Source organism: Panthera pardus, unplaced genomic scaffold (assembly GCF_024362965.1).
Source record: "Panthera pardus isolate Hobbes unplaced genomic scaffold, ASM2436296v1 HiC_scaffold_11, whole genome shotgun sequence".
Classification (NCBI taxonomy): Eukaryota; Metazoa; Chordata; class Mammalia; order Carnivora; family Felidae; genus Panthera; species Panthera pardus.
The window spans coordinates 35,414,193-35,435,907 of NW_026526666.1; the positions used below are offsets into that span (position 1 = coordinate 35,414,193).

At 43.5% G+C, this 21,715-nt stretch overlaps 2 protein-coding genes across 6 annotated transcripts in view; both read left to right on the forward strand.

Annotated features, from left to right (window-relative positions):
• Positions 1-10,755, forward strand: part of MCOLN3 (mucolipin TRP cation channel 3) — a 32,568-nt gene extending 21,813 nt beyond the window's left edge. Inside the window, exons 8-13 of the mRNA XM_019414005.2 lie at positions 2,335-2,447; positions 2,530-2,679; positions 6,265-6,366; positions 6,476-6,598; positions 7,718-7,924; positions 9,428-10,755. Coding sequence (XP_019269550.2) covers positions 2,335-2,447; positions 2,530-2,679; positions 6,265-6,366; positions 6,476-6,598; positions 7,718-7,924; positions 9,428-9,562 — 830 coding nt within the window. The 3' untranslated portion in view covers positions 9,563-10,755. The remainder of the gene's footprint in view (positions 1-2,334; positions 2,448-2,529; positions 2,680-6,264; positions 6,367-6,475; positions 6,599-7,717; positions 7,925-9,427) is intronic.
• A 2,267-nt stretch (positions 10,756-13,022) lies between these two features.
• Positions 13,023-21,715, forward strand: part of MCOLN2 (mucolipin TRP cation channel 2) — a 56,798-nt gene continuing 48,105 nt past the window's right edge. The window contains exon 1 of one of the 5 annotated variants that reach the window (XM_019414003.2): positions 13,023-13,268. In XM_019414003.2, the coding sequence (XP_019269548.2) occupies positions 13,192-13,268 (77 nt within the window). In that variant the 5' untranslated portion in view covers positions 13,023-13,191. Of the gene's footprint in view, positions 13,269-13,626; positions 13,720-13,775; positions 13,936-20,592; positions 20,782-21,715 lie in introns of those variants that run through there. The other 4 variants (XM_019413998.2, XM_019414000.2, XM_019414004.2 and 1 more) reach the window with 4 other exon arrangements.

Consider the following 21,715-nt stretch of genomic DNA (forward strand, 5'->3'; position numbering starts at 1 on the left):
TTTTTAGGCTTTTCTAAAGCAGATGTAGACATTTTAGTAACAATTAGATGCCCCTTGGCCAATATTAATGGGATGTTTTATTACTGAATTTTTTTAATAGATTTTTTTTAAGTTTATTTTGAGAGAGAGAGCACACACGAGCTGGGGGTGGGGCATGGAGAGAGAGAGCCCGAGAGAGAGTGAGAGAGAGAATCCCAAGCAGGCTCTGCACTGTAAGTGCAGAGCCCAATGCAGGACTTGATCTCATGAACCACGAGATCATGGCCTGAGCCAAAATCAAGAGTCTGACGCTTAACCGACTGAGCCACCCCGGCGCCCCATTACCGAACTAGTCTAAGTGCTTATTATTGTTTTACCAGTAGGGGGCAGTCTTGTCACTCAGGTCTCACCTGAGACCTCCTGGCCCCTATCATGCTGTACGAATGAGCCTCTCCCCTCCATCACCCATACCAGCAGTGTGCTTCTTCTAGAGCCGTGGTTCTTGAGCTCTAGTGTCATCTGTAAGAGCTTGTAAAAATGCAGTTTCTGACTCAGCAGGTCTAGGGTGGGGCCAGAGTGCATTCCTAACAGTGCCCAAGGGATGCCACGCATCACTAACCTAGAATGACAGAGGCTGGAGACAGACTGCAAAGATTTGAATCCCAGTGCTGCCACCTGCTGGCTTTATCACCTCGGGCAAATTCCCCTGACCTCTGTGTGCCTCATTTTCTCACCTGTCCAGTGGGGATAATCACACCCCCGCTTGCTGGGGTTGCCGTGAGGATCAAATGAGGTAATACCTACAAAGTGCTTAGGACTATGGGTGGCGTAGCACTACCCGTTAGCTATGGTGCTTTCTTTTCTTCGCAGCACTTACTCCTGTCTGAAAGCATTTTGTTCATGTACCTTGTTTACGTCCCTGCGTGTCTCCCGGCAGTAGAACAGAAGTTCCCCAAGGTCAGGGGCCTGTGTTGTTCACCACTTGTATCCTCAGCATCTAGAAAAACTGCCACACGGTGGGTTCTTGGTGAATATTCTATACCCAGATAGGTATGTTTTAATAGGGTGTGCAGGAAGGCTAACTGTATTAAGGACAAAAGACCACAGGCTTATAATTAAAGATCTCTTATTGATGGCAGTAGTAATTTCCGAAAGAAGGCCTTTTATTTTTTTTATTTTTTATTTTTTTAAATTTTTTTAATGTTTTATCTTATTTTTGAGAGACAGAGAGAGACAGCATGAGTGGGGGAGGAGCAGAGAGAGAGGGAGACATAGAATCCAAAGCAGGCTCCAGGCTCCGAGCTGTCAGCACAGAGCCCGATGCGGGGCTCGAACCCACAAACTGCAAGATCATGACCTGAGCCGAAGTCGGATGCCCAACCTACTGAGCCACCCAGGCACCCCCAAAAGAAGGCCTTTTAACTTTCTTTACATACTAATGGGAAGAACACTTACCAGGACCTTTTCTCTTTGCTGTCTTTGTGGAAAGAATGTCTGAATTATCTAAATTACTCTAAAAAGCAGTGTGAAGGCTTCAGATAAAATTTGAAAATGCTTCTGAAGGAAACAAAAAGACTTGAATCAATGGGAGACACATCATATTTTTGGACAAGAGATTTAACATCATGTATATGCCAATTCTCCCTAAATTAACTTATGAATGTGACATGATCCCCCCGCCACCCTGCAAAAGTACCAGTAGGATTTTTAACAATCCTACTGGATTGAGGAATTTAACAATCAGATCCTCAAGAATATATGGGGGAAAAAAACCAAGTAAGAATAGCTAATAAAACACTAATGAGAGGTATTTGTCTTACGTATTAAAACACACAAAAACATCAAAAGGGCAAGATAAGGTACTTGAATACCTACAGTAATTTAATACCTGATAAAGATGTCATTGGGAATGAGATTTGCTCTTTTGATCGGCAAAAATAAAAGATAATTAATATGCAATGGTGGAGAAGACGTGGAGATGTGTGTAGGTATGTAAACTGGCATGATGTTTTTGAAGGGCAATTTCTTAGAATTTCTTTCTTAGAAATATGCATATGCCTTACCCCAACAATTTCGCCTTTAGATATTCGTTCACCTAAAGGATCACTTTGATCCTCACGGCAACCCCAGCAAGCGGGGTGTGATGCACAGAGAGGACTTGAAGAATTGTTTGTAGCAGGAAAAAACAGATTGCAACCTGAGTGTCTTTACAAAGAGTATACATCTATATTGTGGTATGCCATGCAGCAGTTAAAAGAAATGAGGCTAAAAATGAAAGAAAAGAAAAAAAACAAGAAGTAGAGGTCACCGTATGAATGTCCCACAGTATAAGCAGGTAATGCTCTTTCCTTCCAGTTCAGAAGAACACTCACTACATGATGATCTTTGATGCCTTTGTTATTCTGATATGCTTGGCTTCGTTAATCCTGTGCCTTCGATCTGTGATTACAGGACTTCAGCTTCAGCAGGTAGGGGTTGCTGCTTGCTAGGAATGCTGGGGACATTGTGATTGACTGAGAAATTCACTGTGCCTCCCTCTTTCCCCTAAAGGAATTTGTCAATTTTTTCCTCCTCCATTACAAGAAGGAAGTTTCTGTTTCTGATCAAATGGAATTCGTCAATGGATGGTACATCATGATTATTATTAGTGACATATTGACAGTTATTGGATCAATTCTGAAAATGGAAATCCAAGCTAAGGTAAAGTGGTTTTTGTTTTTGTTTTGTTTTGTTTTTTACTATTTATGCCATTGTTAGTATCAGATTGGCACTAATATTTTCTCGGGATGTGAGAATTTGCAGAGTAAATGGTTTCTTTCAAACATTGTGTTAAATAAACTTAAAATCGATAACAGTAAGTTTCTTAAGTCTAGTCAGGCAATCTCTTAGGCAGAGTTTTTCAAAGGTATATACAAGCCTCTGAGTCAGTCATTTGGGTACCTGGTAAAAATACTCCATGTTACACTGATGAAATCTGAGCTCTAGGGGTGCGCCCGAGAATTCTTAGATGTCCCAAAGTAAAGAAGGTAAGAGGTGGGTTTTTTGTTGTTGTTGTTTTCACAAGAAATGCTAGAATCTTCAACAACAACAAAAAGAGTAGGGCCCTGGGTGAAAGTGAAGCCAGGCTACCACTGTGTGAGTGATGACAGTTGCTGCCTTTTTCTTGCTTTCCCCGTTGATAAGCTACAAGATTTTCCATTCTAAGTCAGGATTAACCCAGCCTAGAAATCACCCCCCCCTCCCCCGCCACCGCAGCCAAAGCAAAAATCGAATTAAAAAAACCTGATACTGTTCAAACTGACCTTGTTCAAATTTATATTTTTCTAGCCCTGGCTTCAACTGAGTGTGAGGATGAGCCACCTGGGGAGTCTGCTGATTGAGATTCCCAGTCAGAGGCCCCACGTGCAATGGCTCAGATGAGATAGGAGCGTACTTCTCCCTCATGTAGTAGTCAGGGTGGGTTTCCCAGGTTGGCAACTCACTCAGCTCCACGCGGTCAGTCAGGGACCCACGTTCCTGCCACTGAGTTTCTCTGGAGCCCAAATTGTGCGGTTGATCCTGGGTCAGCTCAGGAACAGGTTGCAGCCTGTGTGGGAAGGGAAGGGAAGGGCAACACGAGACGGCGGCACGGCGGTAGCTTTTCCAGTCTGAAAGCCTTGGTAGTCTTGGTAGTCTTTGCTCTTGTTCACATCCCACTGGAGAGCGTTTAGTCACATTTAACTGCAAGGGAGCTGGGGAAAACAGCCCAGGCATGTTCGCTCCTTGGAAGGAACGAATGGATTTAGGATGATATGGAGTCCCTATCATTGGACTAGGGAACAAAAAGAAAGGAGCACAGGAGATATGCAGCAAATCTTTATTTTTACCAGCCTTAACTATCATTAACCTCATTGAGCTCTTAATGGTGTCCAGCAATGTTTTTTACATTTTTCTAGGCCATTCACTCCCCCATCTTTCAGATGATCGTTTCACGTTTTTATCCCTTCTGGAAACTCTAAAACCCCTGCCCCATCCTCACTGTCAAGTGATGAGCTTCTTTCCTGTTCACAAAACCACAGATAAAAAAAAAAAAAGAGAGAAATTCTACAAGGCTCCACTTCATTTATCTACCTGCCAGCATCAGTGTCCATACACTCTGCTTTTTCTGTTTCTGTGGATATATTATTTTGGCTACTCTCCATGGCCAACCCCATGTGCCTCCCAGATGCCAACCCCCCTCCCCCCCTTGCTTACCTAAGAACTTAGCTCCAGCTTTTCTTCTTCCTTTTCCCCATGCATCATCAGTTTCCCGTTCTCTACCGTGCCATTCCCGATGGTATGTGTGTTCTTTCTCCTTTATAAGAGACAAAAGCTCAACCTATTCTCTATCCAGCTACTTCCCTATTTTTTTGGCTCCCCTTTACATAGCAAAAGACCTTAAGAGTAGGTACCTTTGTTTCTAATTCTGTTCCTCCTATTCTCTGTTACATCTGCTCCAATCCGGCCGCCCTACCACCCTACAGAAAATGTTCCTTCCGATGACCTCCAGTGTTGCTGAGTCCAATAATTCATTATTTATCCTCATCTTGACCTATCAGCAGATTTTAACACTGCAAGCGTTCCTTCTTTGTTGACGCACTTTTCCCCTGAGCTATCACTTACCTGGTTTCCATCCTAAATCACAGGCTGGTCTTCTGACTTCCTTTGCTGGTTCCTTCTCATCTCTCCAACCTATTAAAGTGACAAGGCCTCAAGGTGCAATGTTTGGACATATTTTCTTTCCTGCCACGGTCCTGGTGCTCTCATCCTGTCCATGGCTTTAAATAGTACCTCTCTGCCGATGATTTCTAAATCTGTGTCTTCAGTTTGGAATTCTTCTCTGAACTCCAGTCTCAGATATTTAATTGTCACCTTCATATCTTCATTTGGACGTCTACTTGGCACCTCAAATTTAACATACTCTGTGGTGTACATATACAATGGAACACTACTTGGCAATGAAAATGAATGAAATCTTGCCATTTGCCACAATGTGGATAGAACCGGAGGGTATTATGCTAAGTGAAATAAGTCAGCCAGAGAAAGACAGATATCCTATGATTTCACTCATATGTGGAATTTGAGAAACATAATAGATGACCATCCGGGAAGAGAAGGAAAAATAAGATAAAAACACAGAGGGAAGCAAATGATAAGAGACTCTTAAATACAGAGAACAAGCTGAGGGTTGCTGGAGAGGAGGTGGGTGGGGGATGGGTTAAAGGGTGATGGGCATTAAGGGCACTTTTTGGGATGAGCACTGGTTGTCATCTGTAAGAGATGAATCACTGGGTTCTACTTCTGAAGCCAAGACTACACTGTATGTTAACTAACTTGAATTAAAAACAAAACAAAACAAAAAACAGAACACCCCAAATCTCAATCTCCACCTCCACAGGCCAAACCTGCTTCTTCATGGCTTTTTTAACTTCAGTTAATGGCAATTCTTTTCAGGTGCTTAAGACAAAAGCCATACATTTATCCTTGACTCTCCTCTTTGACTAATCCCCTCTTCCCTCCATCTAATCCAAGAGGAAATCCTATCAATCTACCTTTAAAAATCACCTCATCACCTCTATCATTACTAGTCTGGTCCAAGCCACCATCAGCTCTCCTCGCTATCATTGCAATTGCCTTCTCACTCTTTGGACAGTCTGCTCTTAATCATAGCAGCCAAATGGTATCATATCCTATTCAGAGCTTTCAAATCTCCCCAGCCTATCAGAGTAAAATACAAAGGTGTTAAATTAGCCACGAGGCTCTAAACTACCTACCCCCTTACCTCTGTGACTCTGTACTCTCCCCCATTGCTCACTGCAGCTGGACTCCATCTTTTGAGGCACCCTCCTGCTATGGGGCCTTTGCATTTACTTGTCTCTGTGCCTGGAACACTCCTCTCCTAGCTTTTTGCTCAGCTTGTACTCTCTCACTCCTCTCAGGTCTTTGTTCAAATGCAACTCCTTTTAAAATGCAACCCTGGAGGCATTCTTTTTCCCCTCCCCTGAATTTTCTTCTCAGCACTTACTATCAGCTAATGTACTGAGAGTTCCATTAATTTATTTCTATTATCTCTCCCCCCCTCCCACCGCTAGAATGCAAGCTTCCGGAGAGAAGGAAATTTTGTCTCTCTGTTCACTTCTTTGTCCTTAGCACCTAGAACACTGCCTGATTGATTCCTATTACCCACCCCCCCCCCCCAACGAAATATTTTTTGTCCCAATGAATTTCTGTTACATAATCTGGTTATTTTTTTCCACTCTGTTTTAGAGTCTAACAAGTTATGATGTCTGTAGCATACTTCTTGGGACTTCCACCATGCTCGTGTGGCTCGGAGTTGTTCGATACCTCGGTTTCTTTCAGAAGTACAACGTAAGGATTCCATGGATCTCCATGCTGTTGGTATTCCTATCTTTCAGAGTTATTGCACTGCTTTGGCTGAGGGACAAGGGGATTCTAACAGCCTCTCTTACTTTCCTAGCTCCTTATTCTGACCCTTCAGGCAGCGCTGCCCAATGTCATCAGGTTCTGTTGCTGTGCCGCAATGATTTATTTGGGCTATTGCTTCTGTGGATGGATTGTGCTGGGACCTTACCATGATAAGGTACCAATAAACAACGTTTTCCTGTTACTATCAAGCTCCTAAAATAGTACCAGTTATTCTTTTAAAATGAGCTCCTTCTATTTTGTGACTCAGCCTGAAAATGTCGAAGGTCGTATATCTGGTGCCATGTTTGTGAACTGGTAAGGTGTGACCAACTTGAGAGAATAATTGATTCACTTAGCTACTTCACCTCCTTTTATGGACTATATCAGATAATTATGTCTTTATTTTATTTTATTTTATTTTATTTTATTTTATTTTATTTTATTTTATTTTATTTTATTTTATTTATTTTTTTACCACCTATGAGATCAAGATAAGTCAACTTGATTCATCAATATAAAGAGTCAGCTTTTGGGGCACCTGGGTGGCTCAGTCGGTTAAGCATCCGACTTCGGCTCAGGTCACGATCTCGCGGTCCGTGGGTTCGAGCCCCGCGTCGGGCTCTGGGCTGATGGCTCAGAGCCTGGAGCCTGTTTCCAATTCTGTGTCTCCCTCTCTCTCTGCCCCTCCCCTCTTCATTCTCTCTCTCTCTCTCTCTCTCTCTCTCTCTCTCTCTCTGTCTCAAAAATAAATAAACGTTAAAAAAAATTTAAAAAATAAGGAGTCAGCTTTTTAGGCAAGACTTTTGGAAATGTGATTTTATTAAAAAGGGAGTATAGGGAGGAACTTGAAGAAATCTGTGCATTTTTTTTGTTACCAGAGTCAGTCCTGATTATAATACCATTATCCCAAATGGAATGAACTTTAAAATGAGAAGTATGAGCATGCATGGTTAGGACTTGGGTATCTCTGCATAAGTGTTTCTAGGATCTCTTTCCATGTAGGCAGAGGGAATGGTCAGACTTGACTCAGAAAAGCACTGAGGGTGCAAACCAGCAGCTTCAATTCAGGCTGCTCCCCTTAAGGGGAGCACAAAGAAGGAGCTGCTTGTTCAGGAAAAACAGTAGGCATTATACAGGTTGCATGTATCACATAGCAAATGCTTGTAATTACTGCAGGCTAACTACATAGTTTACAAGGATACGTGGTCCATTATTTTTTAGTATAGTGTCATGAACAATCTCCAGTGGGAAGGAATGTGAAATAAAGTGAACTTTTTCTCTTTTCTTTTTCCAGTTCCGTTCTCTGAACATGGTCTCCGAGTGCCTTTTCTCTCTGATAAATGGAGATGATATGTTTGCCACATTTGCAAAAATGCAACAAAAAAGTTATTTGGTCTGGTTGTTTAGCAGAATTTACCTCTACTCATTCATCAGCCTCTTTATATATATGATTTTAAGTCTTTTCATTGCACTGATCACTGATACATATGAAACAATTAAGGTAGGTTCATCAAGAGCTTAAGTAGCAGCATTTTTCTAGAACTTGTAGAATAGCAATAAAATATGGTACCTAAGAGGGAGGAGAACAGCTAGAATGTTAATTTTTTCAAGGTGGAAAAGAAAGACTTCAATTGTAGATATTGAGAAACAGAAATGAAGAATTTGAATTTGTAGAATATTTTAGGTTTTGTCTCTAAGTAATTGTGCTTTTTTTCCAAACAAGATTTCTAAACTCGTATTAGAATTCTAAAGACCAGTAGGCATTGGGTAAGTGAAACATATGGCATTTCAAAATTTGATGGGGACCATTTAAAATCCAATTTTCATAAAGAAAAATTAACCTCTTGGTTTGGAGTGTACTGTGACTGAACCCAGACTCTTGGCAAGGACCTGCCTGGGACTATCCTGAGGCCTGATCTCCAGAAGAGTGAGGGGATTGATATGTCAGGTGCTAGCCATGTAAGCTTTATATGTGTTAGAAAAGCTGATTTGAAAAGCTATTATTTATATTGTCCCTCACATGGGATATTTTAAAAGTTATTTTGAGCCCTTTGAAATATGGAAAAGCAGGCTAAATATCGCTATATATTTAAATTTCTAATAACCTTATACTATTAGATATACCATTGACATAGACACTTCCACTTGGGGACTTTCTGGGTATGAGAAGGGGTACTGAAACATGATATCATATAAATGGCCCCGGGGATAAAGAGAGGGTTAGTAGGAGTTGATGAGTTGATAATTATGAATACCTTGCTTGTGAAGCCAGGGCCATGACTTCATTTTTACTGACTTAGATTTCAGAAACTGATTGTCTTTATTAATACTTTCTTGGCAGATGTGTGCTTAGAGTCACCAAGGCCACTGAGAAAGAATATAGTCGTACCTGTCTAAATCCTGCCCCACTGTGCTCTAAAAGTTCACTGCCTTCAGCTCTTCATGCAGAGAACTATATGTTATTCAAGGGTGGTAGCCAAGGTCTCAAAGGTAGTAATGTTAGTTAACAACTCTTGATGATACAAGTCTGAGACTCACAGTTTAGGTGTTTACCTTTTTCCATGGGCCCAAAGCACCTATCAGGTGGCAAGTGATGGCTGATCCTCTCTGGTCAGCACATGTTCTAGAGATCTTAGACCCTGAACTGATGTTAGTACAAGACCCTTAAACCTGTCTGTCTGAAAGAGAGACTCCCAAAGGGTATATAGAATGGATTCTTCCTGGAAGGATGGCTCAGACTCAGATTCAGCATGCCCATTTTGGATTGAGCCAGACTCATAAAAGAGAGCCCAGGAGGACACTGCAGAATTCTAGACTGACTTTTCCGTAGCTAAACCTAAGAATGTCTCTAGAGGCTATATCTCCCTGAAAATACTTGAAAGTGACTGAATTATCCCTTTAGAAAGATTCCCTCCCTTGACAAATGATCCATTTTGAATGTGGAATAAAGCTGTTTTCAAGGGACTTATTAATGAGAACTTTTTTTTTAAATTCTTCTATGTAGCATTACCAACAAGATGGCTTCCCAGAGACTGAACTTCGTACATTTATAGCAGAATGCAAAGATCTACCCAATTCTGGAAAATACAGATTAGAAGACGACCCTCCAGGTTCTATATTCTGCTGTTGTAAAAAGTAGCTATCAGGCTAATCTGTGCTCTAGAGGGATATATAATATATAGCTGAGTTGGGAAACTGTATGGATATTTTAAGATCAGGTACAGTATATTTGAAGACTATTGCTTTGAGCAAACCAATAGCTATAATTTATCAAGAACTATTTATATTTTTAAAAGCAATATTTAATGTCTTTTGCAGCTTTATATTGGGTTTATTTTTTTTAAATTAACTTGGATGAGAGAAGCCATTGGGTTCTTGTTATTTCTTGTTTATTTTGCCATAAGCTTTAGAATATGTTCTCTATCCCCCTCTTCAGCTCTTACACTCTTGCTTCCAGCTATTTTTACTGGATTGATTGTGTCATCAGTGGAGAACAATGCCTAGTCTGACTTCATAAAACTCACTAACTCTGGTCTTGACCACTCTCTGGGGTTCATCCCTGAGAGAGAGGGGAAGTGGTTGGTATAGATCAGTAATTATTTTATTTTATTTTATTTTATTTTATTTTATTTTATTTTATTTTATTATTTTAATTTTATTTTTTATTGGAAAGAGACAGCGAGCAAGTGAGCACGGGGAGAGAAGGGCAGAGACAGAGAAAGCAAGAATCTTAAGCAGGCTCCATGCTCAGCATGGGGCTCAACTTGGGGTTTGACGTGGGATTATACATGGGGCTTGATGTGGTGCTCAATCCTTGGGATTCTGACCTGAACCAAAATCAAGAGTCAGCTCAACCAACTGAGCCACCCAGGCATCCCTAATCATCGCATTTTAAATTCTTCTCTTGGGGCGCCTGGGTGGCTCAGTGGGTTAAGCGTCTGACTCTGGATTTTGACTCAGGTCATGATCTCACAGTTTGTGAGTTCAAGCCCTGCCTCAGGCTCTCTCCGGTCAGTGCAATGCCCTCTTCAGGGATCCTTAGTCAGTCATTCTCTGCCCCTCCCCCACTAGCTCGTGCATGTGCTGTCTCTCAAAAATAAATAAACATTAAAGTACTTAAAAAAAAAAAAACCTTAAAAAAACAATTATGGTCATAACTTAAAAATAAGTAGAAAATGTATGCCTTAAAAGACGAAGAACAAAGTCTACATTCCTTGGATACTGCTGATTGGAATTTTAGGGAATTTTACAACATGTATCTTTGTTTTGTGTGCTATTCATTCAAATAGAAATGAACTTAATGATGTGCAATAAAGGTTTTCTCAAAGCAAACTTTTTTTGTAAAGAAAACTGATTTGTTAATTTTTAATTTTAAGGGCTAAATGAAGATAGCCTTGAGACACTGAAGTCTTATTATTTAATATAATGAGGATCATAATAATGACTGCAGGCGTTGAAATGTGAGGTTCTATAATAAGTATAAGCTATTCTTGCAGTATTTATGGCTTTTAAGAAATGGAAAATCTAAGTCTCTGGATCCCCTGGTGTTTCACTTGCACATTAAAATTTGAGCTACTTGGAGTTCCCTATTGCAACTATTTCTTCCCCTACAGTGTTTGATAAGAATTTATTTACCGTTTGTTTTTTTAAATAATGCCTTTATAAAAAAAAATAAAATAATGCTTTTAGACCTGTCAGTAATATGTGCATCACCAATTATAGCTATTATGTGCATGTATGTCTTTTCCGCTTTATGAAACGAGGGAAACTTCTCCAGATCAGGAAAGTGATTCAAGGGCAGTGACTGTGAATTAGATCTCTCTCAGCGTAGCAGTGTAGTGAGAATAAAGATTTTGGAAACTCAAAGATCTGAATAGAAATCTTGGATCTACTACAAATTGTGTGGGTGACCTCAGGGCAGCAACTTAAAACCTCTCTGAACCCATTTCCTCATTTCAAAAGCAGATGACAGTACACAGAGTGCTGAGTGTTCAGTGAGATAACATGGAAATCAACCTTCGAACCTAGTGGGCACACAGGGTTACTCCTGGCCCCTTGAAGCACAGAGCCCTTGCACATGGTAAATGTTCTTAATAAATGCACTGTTAACAATGAATTTTCTTTTTAACTACCCACTGATTAGTTATTCAGTAGAAATACTGAAGTTTTCTAAAACTTCTGAAGTTCTAAAATTTCTACTGGAGTTTTCTAAAACTTCAGTATTTTGGGTAGTTTGCTGATACAAAAAAAAAGTTATTCCAGTTTACAGTCCACTTCTAAAGGGATTGTTGCCCCTGGTGGAGTGCTAGAATTTTGAAGTTAATAGGGCTGTTCCTTCATGGCAAGCTTTTCTTTGAATTAAAGGCTTGAAAATTCTTTACTATAAAAATTGTGTGTGTACATATATACACACACATAATATTTCCTACTTTCCATATACTTCCTCCAACACTCTGCAATCAAGTCACCGTCTGCCTTTTTCAAGGGGGTCCACATCCTCCCCACAAGAACACAGAGTTCCATTTCCTCTCGTTTTCTTATAAAAAGGAACCTAACCACACCACCCTTGCACCCACCTGCGGGCACTGTACTAACTGGGTAAACGGGATCTTCCAAGCCTGTCTGCACTCAGTGGGCACCTCGATTAAAGGGACTCTAAGTCATTTTTGCCTTAAAAGCGACCTGCAAAAGAGGGGTCAATTATGTATATTTGTTCGCATCATTCTGTCCAATTACATCTACCTGAAGACGCACGTTACAATAATTACTTGGCAGAATATTCTTTGTCTTCGCTAAACCCACAAACCTTTACACACTCGCTGATCCAAATCTCCTGGAAGTCGGACTTTCTCTGCTTCTGCTATCACGTGAAAAGAAGGAAGAGGGCTCCCAGGAAAACAGGCTGTTGGCCGGGTCCAAACTGCCAAGTCAATATCACCCAAAGCAGAAACATGACATTTGGACAAATGCCGGAGACCCCCACCTTCTAAGATTCATGCCTGGTTTCCCAGGCCGGTTCCCCTACCTTTCGTGCTCTGGGAGGGAAGAGCAGAGGCCGCTGCGAGCGCAGGCTTACAGAGTCCCGACGCTCGGGTCCTGCAAGTCTGTGCCGCCCCTCTGTCCCTCCCGGGGTCACAGGGACACGTACTCCCCGAGCAGGGGGTTCGCTCAAGCTCCCCCACGCGAGCGAAAGGCCATTCGTTTTTCTTCCCTTGCGCGTCGGTAGTTTTAACATCTCCGAAACATGACTCTTGTCACAGAGTTTTGTGATCGTACACTTCAGAATACAAACACGTTCCAATGAATGAACTTAACCGAATGAGCTTGCCAGTTTATGTAAGGTCCTAGAGGAAAGGACCATGTCTTTCTTATGCTGGTGTCCACAGTACCCAGCACTCGGCTTGGCACTGAGTGTGTCCTGAACGCATCAAAATAGAAATGACTGCAGAAATGCGCAGAATGGGTGCAGAAAACAAGAGGGAGCGAAAAAAGGCTGGGGTCGCGGGGAGCAGGGAGTGCGCGGCCCCGCCGCCTGGGGGCAGTGTGGAGGGCGCGCGGGCGGCACCAGCGCTCCACAGTCGGGCTCCCTTTAGAAGGTGCTTCTCCCTAGCCGGACCTCCCGGCAGACACCCCGGACGCGGAGCGGGCTGGCCGCAGCGCCCGGCACACCCGACACTCTAGCGCGGAAGCTTGGGGTCGGCACCCCGGGGCCGAGGCAGGTGCAGCCGTCCCACCCTCGGTCTCCTCCTGCCGCACAGGGGCAGCACCATGCCTTCCGGCGTGGAGGCTCTGGACCTGCCGGCGTGGAACGGAGCCTCAGGCCTGTCCTGGGGGCCCCGCCACAGGTCAGTACCCCTGGGGCTCTCGGCTCCAGCCCGCTTGGAGCGTCCTGGGGGCCCCCTGCCTTCCGCGGGCCCTCCCCGGGGGCCCCACCGCCGGCCCTCCCCGGACTGCTTTCCTCCTGGGGTCTTCGGGCGTCCCTACTCCGCTGCTTCTCCCACCGCCCCCGCCTGGCTCCGCTAAGCTGCCTCCAGCCCCCCGGGGCTCGCAGAGGCCCGCGGGTTTACACGTGGAAAAAAAGTACCCCGGGGCCCAGCTCCCAGCTCGCGCTGCCCGGAGGGAAGCAACGCGGCGGAGGTGGTGACTCGGGGGCGGGGCGGGAACGCCTGGCCACGCGCCGCTGGGCTCCCGGCTCGCACTTCAGCCTTGCGGTCCCGCCGACGCGCGGCCGGAGCAACGCCCCGCCGTCCCCACCCCCGGGCCCGGGTCTTCGGGCCCCGGGGGGCTGCAGGAAGGGTAAGAGAAGGGAGCCCGCCTAGCAGGGCTCCAACTTTAGGGAAGGCGTGCGTGCCCGGGAGGGCTGAGAGGTGTGTGCACTGAACGGGTTTTCCTGCTCGGAATCCCCAAAGCCGTGGAAAGTTTTGAAGGCGGAGACGTGGCCCTGCAGCCTTATCGGTTTCCCCAGGCCGGGACGCGGGAGACAGGATCAGGTGTTTTCAGGCTAACCGTCAGGTGAGGCGCCTGAGCGGTATCCTTCAGGATGTTGGATTCTGGAGGAACTCTCATCAAATGGATGGCTTTGCTGTTCTAGACTAGAGCTTTCTTGCTGCCTTGGGCGTGCTTATATTAGCTGCTTGCAGTTAGTTAAATAAGGCTGGGCTGTGCCTTCCGGAACAAACAGGCCTTTTCCTCAGGTGGGAGGGTTACAGTGTGGTTAACCCCAATTCCTCTACCTTTATGAAAAGGCGCACAGTTCAGCCGGATGGCGCTGCCGAGGGGCCCCGCCTCCGTGGTCAAAGCCGCCACCACCCAGCTGCGTGGCTGAGCCCGGGGGGGGGGGGGGGGGGGTGAGTACCAGCAGGCCTTGGCTCCCCCTCTGCTCACAAAACAAATCCAGTGGTGGGCCTTTACATTTTCTCGAAATAGTGGAGAGACTCTCCTGCGTTTCTTGCATGGCGTTCTCAGTATTACAAGCGGACTTATGCTAGCAAGGAAAGCCAGACTTTAAGAGAATTTACTTGATCTCTGGTGGCTGTCCAGATGACTTCAATTCCAAGCAAGCGTGGTGTGTGTGTGTGTGTGTGTGTGTGTGTGGGTGTGTATATGTATATATATACATATATATACATATATATACCCACACACACACACACACACACACACACGTGTGTGTGTATATATATGCACACGTGTATATATGTGTGTGTGTATATATATATATACATATATGTTTTTTAAGACCTTTGAAAGGCTAGGTTTGAATTAGAGGACATAACTGTGGTACAACTTTGACGACTGGATACATGCAAATGTTACACCAAAATGACCATCTCTCTTAAATGTCGATTTTTAATGGGGCAGATGGGCAGAAGTGATACGTTTCTTCCACTGCCTTAGCTCTAAAAGCCCTGTCCTAAAAGGTGGGGAGCACACAGACTCCGGGTTTCCTTACTGTCTTCTGCGTGGACTGATACACAGGCTTGTGCTTATGGTGGGTGTGATGTATATAATCTGTGTTGTTGTTGTTTGTTTTAAATCTTTAGTCCGGTATTTTTCTTAGCACGTTTCCTTCACAGCTTAACCATTTGTATCATATCCAGGGAGTATCTCCAGAGGCTCCCATTCTTACACTACAGGACACACACTTGGCCGTGCACACAAATAGCTTTCGAAGGGATTTACATTTGAAATCTATATATCCTGGTTGTGCAGGACCAGTGGGAAACAGAGGCTTGTGTCATTGTAAACTGAGAATGGAAGAAGGGGTCATCGAGAGAGGGCATGGGAAAGGTGGTCTAGCTGTCAAGATATGAATTCGGATGTTTGATGTTCAAGGGACCAGCTGCATTGTTCTCTGCAGAGGTGGGACGTGGGCTTCACACTTTTGAGAGATGTTCACCACCTCTGTGATGTGCTAACCAAACAGCCTAAGCTGGGGGGAATCCAGTAGCTTCTTCCGTTTGAGTCAACAGTCTCAAGATTTTAGCTCATCTTCCTCTTCATACTTCACATTGCGTCAAATAAGCTCCCACTACCAGAAACTTGCCCTTCTCCTTTAGCAAACCTTCCTTAAACCAGGGCTGTGGTCTGGACGCTTTAAAAACAGACATTGAGGAGGGCACCTGTTGGGATGACCGCTGGGTGTTGTATGGAAACCAATTTGACAATAAATTGTATTTAATAGTAAAAGAAAAAAAAAAAAAAACAGACACATTTCCCACTCTTCTCCTGAGCGTTGCCATGCAGGGGTCAACATAATGGTGCCAGTTTGATTTAATCCCCTACACTTAAAAATCGGTAAATCCTGCAGTGTTTTAGAAGGCCATGTTCTTTTCTCCCAAGGAAGAGCATATTCAAAGTGTTGTTTCTGGAGTGCCTGGGTGGCTCACTTGGTGGAGCATCCAACTCCGGCTCAGGTCATGATCTCACGGTTCGTGAGTTCAAGTCCCACATCTGGCTCTGGGCTGACAGCTCAGAACTTGGAGCCTGCTTGAGATTCTGTGTCTCCCTCTCTCTCTGCCCCTCCCCCACTCATGCTCTGTTTCTCTCTCTCTCTCTCTCTCTCAAAAATAAACATTACAAAAATTTAAAAAGTGTTGTTTTTAACAACAGAGTAATAAATATAAAAACTCATAATGAAGCAAGGAGGAAGAGTAATGGAGACAAATTTTGAACAGAATGGCAGAGAATAGAGAACTCAAAGTCAGGAGTGATCATATTCACAAGCTAATCTCTTCAGGCTCGGTCTCTTCTCTGATGTGAAGTGAAACCCAGGATAAGACAGTTCTTAAAACCTAGTAGAAAAACAGGTGACTTCTTGTGGCTACAGTTTTCAAAGTAAAATTAGCAGCCAAAGAAAACCCTTTTGGCCATGAAAGATAAAAGTGGGATCTCTCTAGCGAAGGCTGGGCTGTTCTTAGCCACAGCCAGGAGTCTAGGTTCCACATGTGAGTTCTAAAGAATGAGATCACCCTTCAGTGAGCTCTTACATCATGATTATGGGCTTCACAGAGAAAACTTTTATTTCCAGACTTCATTCTTTTTTACTCAAACTGTAATATTCTTTTCAGGATCAAATGTTTAAAGCCAGGTTTTGGTTTGTTTACTTGTTTGCTTTGGCAATCATGGCGGGGTGTTGTGCGGGGGGGGGGGGGTCCCATTTTCCTTAGATGACCTCTAGCTGAGCTTTCTACTCTGACCTTGGACCCCTGCCTCCTTTTCCCTGGTGTGGCAAGACAGCTTTGGGGAGGGGGGGAGGGAGGTTGCCAATATTCCTGTCCCCTCAATAGGGGGATGGTTTCCTTCCTTCTCCTTTGAAGGTTGTCTTCTGTTATCTCTCCTTGAATACATCTGTCAGGCAATAACTGGTGAGTAGTGAAGCCAAAGGTTCTGAAAAATTGTCCTTGCTATAATTCCAGAAGACCCATAATTTAAATGGTGGGCTTTAAAAAATTATATCACCTAGAGCAGCTAGAGGGAATTGTCACAGATAGGGTGAACCTAGAGATTCCCCAGCTGACACTGAGGTGGGCTTGTCTAAGAATAAGGTAAACTCATTCAGTGGTTTGAGGAGAAAGTGGTTACTTATGGCTTTATGGCTTTTAATTTTCCTTTTCCTTTGGGAGAGTCATTAGCATGACCCTGTTAAATGGGGATTTTGTTGAAATGTTAGAGAAAGCCAAATGTGAAGGCTGCCATGATTCCTCTCATCTTCTCCAGCTGTAAGTGCTTTTGGAAGCCTGTATTGCTAAGAAATGGAGTTTTGCTTTACTTATCTCTGACCTAGAGAGCTGATTGGTCAGGATTTTCAAAGGGGGCGTGACTTGTTCAGAACCAGCACTTTGAAAATGTGCAGCCCTACTTCTGCTTTCTTGCTCGCCAGAGGCAGCAAAGTGGTGATGAGAGGGGATTTTATAGGAACTGGGTGGCATGGTCAGTCGTCTTTAGGGAAATTCCTGAAAGTTGTAGCATGCACATTTTTTATGAGTGGCTCCAGTGGGAAATGAAAAGCCCTACAGTTTTTCTTCTCCAGTGCTTCTCAGGATTAGAATGACCATGTCATTTATGTCCTGAGAGATATGCTTACACGGTAACCAGAGTTTCTGTCTTTTTCCCCTCCTTCCTTTCCTCCCTCCTTTCTTTCCTCCCTCCTTTCTTTTTCTTTCTTCTTCCTTTCTTCCTTTCTTCCTTTCTTCCTTTCCTCCTTTCCTCCTTTCCTCCTTTCCTCCTTGACTTCCTTTTATTGGAAGTCCCACAGCATCAGCTATCTGGATCCATTCCTCTGCCTCCCTCTCTCTCTCTCAGCACAAATCATGAGAAAATCAGTTCATTATAGGAATTGGAGTCGAAGAAAAAAGTATATATGATGTATATTGTTGGGATTTTTCTGAAGCCTTCCATCTGCCAGGTTGCTCTGTGACATTCACTCCCTGGGCCAGCATGGTCATTGCTGTAAACACAGTGAAATTTAGTCTCTGCCTGACTTCCCCACTTTCTATCTTGTACATAAACATCAGGCAGAGAAATACTGGATTACCTGGCATGTGTTATTAGATTCCTTTTTTACATAACTTGTTTTAACTCATGACAACTCAAGAATCCATATGTTAATCACCAAAAATCAAGAAAATATGGAGGACTTAAAGAAGAAATTTGAGATTATATGTGACACTACTGCAAAAGAGTGCCAAGATTTTTTTTTTTTCCTTTCTGGTTTATGCACTTCTAGACTTGAAAAATGGAGTCTCAATATATTTATTTCGTAACTTAAAAGAATTAACAGTATGCATAGACATCTTTAGGTCAATACAATGTTGCCAGTAGGGTTACAGTGAACATTTTTGTAGTCATCTTTTTGACTGGCACTTGTTCTAAAAAACTCATACCCCCTTTGAAAACACATTTTGAAGTTCACTCAGTTTTAAGCATTTGTTGTGCAAATCCACAGAGGTTTGATTCCTAGATCACAGATACTCTTCTGGATACCGAGCCTGAGTGCCCTTCAAAAATGTACATTTCCATCAATACAGGCTTGTTCTCAGTTTTGGTAAATGAAACTTAAGATAGATTTTCACCAATCTGGCTATTAGTACATTTTCGTTGCTGTTCAATTTTCACTGTCCTGTTCAGATCCTTGGCCTGTTATTACACTAGGTTGTCTTTTTTTCTTCTCATAACTTGGAGCTGTCTACAGGTAATAGGTCATAAACTTCTGGCTGTTTCAATAGATTGCAGACTTTTCCCCTGTTCTGTCTTTTAACGTTTCAAAATCTTAAATGTTTGTGTGAAGATCTGTCAGTCTTTTTCATTGGCTTCTGACATTGGCTTGTGTCATCTTTAGAAAAGTATGTCAAATCATATTTTAAAAAATTCTCTCTTAGGCTTCAACCGATTTTATTTTTTAAATGTGTCTAAGTTTTACTTTTGCACTTGGATTCCAGGAGGATTCTCATTTTCTCTCTCCCCAGTAGATTCCAAGTTTTCATGATAACAATTCACTGAAAAGTTGATTCTTTGGAAAGACTTCAGGAATATTAATTGAAACAAAATAGGGTTTCTCTCAGCAAACCAGGCAACCAAATTACCTAAAACACTCTCACGTGTCTTGGCCGAGCAAGCCTTTTCAGTATAATTTTAATTCAAAATTTCCTATCAGTGTTTTAGACTCTATATCGTTGTTATATTGTTTTTATTATGTTTGTTGCTGTTGTCATTATTATTTCATCTTAACAGGTACTGGCCAACACAACGTTCATATAGTCAAGGTTGTTGTCTCATTCATTGACCCATTTCTTTTTCCTAAAAATTAGTCATCAAACACCTGTTATGTGTTAGGTGCTCTGCAGTATGCTGGGGGATGTAGTGATGACCAAGACCTGGCCTTCAAGAAGTTCTCTTGTAGAGAAGACCAATAAAGAATGTGATCTCAATCATAAAGGAAATTAAGTGCTGAGACAGGCAGTAGGGAAGGGTGAGAAGGAGCCGGACGTACAGAGAGTTGGGGGCATAGCAGTAAGACAGGTGAAACAGCAGATGCAAATGGCCAGATCAGGGACTGTTTCAGAGCCAGGAAAGAGGATGTGGGGGAGAGTGGGTATGGGAAGGAGGGGGCAGGAGACTTTTAGGCAATAATGGGAGGGTTGGATTTTAGTTTGAAAGCAGGGGGAAACCACTATGGAGTTTTAAGCAGGGCAGTGATATCTGACTTGTGCTTTTAATGTTACCCCCCAGGGGTGCCTGGGTGGCTCAGTCAGCTGAGCGTGGAACTCTTGATTTCAGCTCAGGTCATGATCCCAGAGTCACGGGATGGAGCCCCACATCCGGCTCTGTGCTGAGCATGGAGCCTGCTTGAGATTCTCTTTCTCCCTTTGCCCCTCCCCTCTTCAGATTCTCTTTCTCCCTTTGCCCCTCCCCTCATTCTCTTTCTCTAAAATACAAAAATTAAATAAAAATAAAAAATAAAAATAAATTAAAAAAACCCATTACCTCTAAGGCTGCAGTGGATAGAGGGAGGTGGACCAACCCATGATATGCTTTGAAGGAAGACTTGATCAATTGGATGTGTGGATTGAGGAAAAGGAGAAGTAAAATTATGGCTCTGGAGCAAAGTTCCTATACTTTACTACGCATTAGAATTACCTGGAAAGCTTATCACAAATCTTGATACTTAGCTCATAACTGGGCACCAGTTAGATCCGAATATCTAGGGGCTGGAAGCAAGGCGCTGAAACCTTTTAAAAGTCCCCAAATGGGGGTGCCTGGGCGGCTCAGTCAGTTAAGCGTTGGACTTTGGCTCAGGTCATGATCTCACCGTTTATGGGTTCGAGCCCCGTGTCAGGCATTGTGCTGACAACTCGGAGCCTGGACCCTGCCTCGGATTCTGTCTCCCTCTCTTTTTCTGCCCCTCCCCTGTTCATGCTCTGTCTCTTTCTCTCAGTAATAAACAAACATTAAAAATTTTTAAATAAATGTCCCCAAATGCTTCTAGTGTGCAGCCAAGGTGGAAAATCACTGATAGGGGGAGTGGTTACAGCTGAAACATCTGGATAAATGTGTGTAATCACTGTGCTGAGCAGATGGGTGGAGAAGGGGGTGGGGGTTGGTGTGAGAAATCTATTAGACGTGTGGGTGGAGTTTCAAGGAAGAGGTTGGATAAGGGAGTCTGTTCAAGAGAGAGATTTGCTGGAGTTGCAGATGTGAAAGTCCACATCATGTGGGTAATATTTAAAGCCACAGGACTGGGTCTCGAGAAAGGAGGACAGAGGATAGAAACGCCCTGGACTGTGTCCTGAGGCTCTCTGGCACCCGAAGTCCGATGGAAGAGGAGCCAGCAAAGGAGGCTGAGAAATGCCCAGTGAGGTAGGCAGAAGAACCAGGGGAGTGGGATGTCCTAGAAGCAGAGGGAAGAGGTTGCCCCGGGGTTGTACTGGTCAGCGGAATCAAAGGCGGCCCAGCCACTAAGCTGCAGCCTGAGAAGTGACCATTGGCACCTGCAGCCGGAGAGGGTTCACTGGGGAATAACAAATGGAAACTAAGGGTTTGCTCTAAAGAGTCTGAAGACCCTGAGGAAAAGAAATGTTGGATTCATCCCATCAGATAGCTTTACTTGTTTTTTCCTTCTCATTTTAATAACATGACCATTTAGAAGTCTCCCGAATTTATGGACTAGGATTCTGTTGTCAGCCAAATTATCACACATTTCTTTTTTTTTTTTTAATTTTTTTTAACATTTATTTATTTATTTTTGAGACAGAGAGAGACAGAGCATGAACGGGGGAGGGGCAGAGAGAGAGGGAGACACAGAATCGGAAGCAGGCTCCAGGCTCTGAGCCATCAGCCCAGAGCCCGACGCGGGGCTCGAACTCACAGACCGCGAGATCGTGACCTGAGCCGAAGTCGGACGCTTTAACCGACTGAGCCACCCAGGCGCCCCAGTCACACATTTCTAAATAAGAGAAGTTGTATTTGAAATACTAGTTTATTTGAACATGACATTTTTTTCCCCTTCATTCCTGACTATCTTCCAGGCCATTACTCCCTTTATTTAAAAATGTTTCATTTATTTGTTGTGGGGAGGGAGGGGCAGAGAGAGAGAGGGAGACAGGATCCGAAGCGGGCTCCTCACTGCCAGCACAGAGCCAGATGTGGGGCTCGAACCCATGAACCATGAGATCATGACCTGAGCTGAAGTCAGATGCTCAACCGACTGAGCCACCCAGGCGATTACTCCTTAAGAAATATTTAATTCAGGGATCAAGGAGGAACACTGGACAGGGGGGTCAGTAAATTGGAT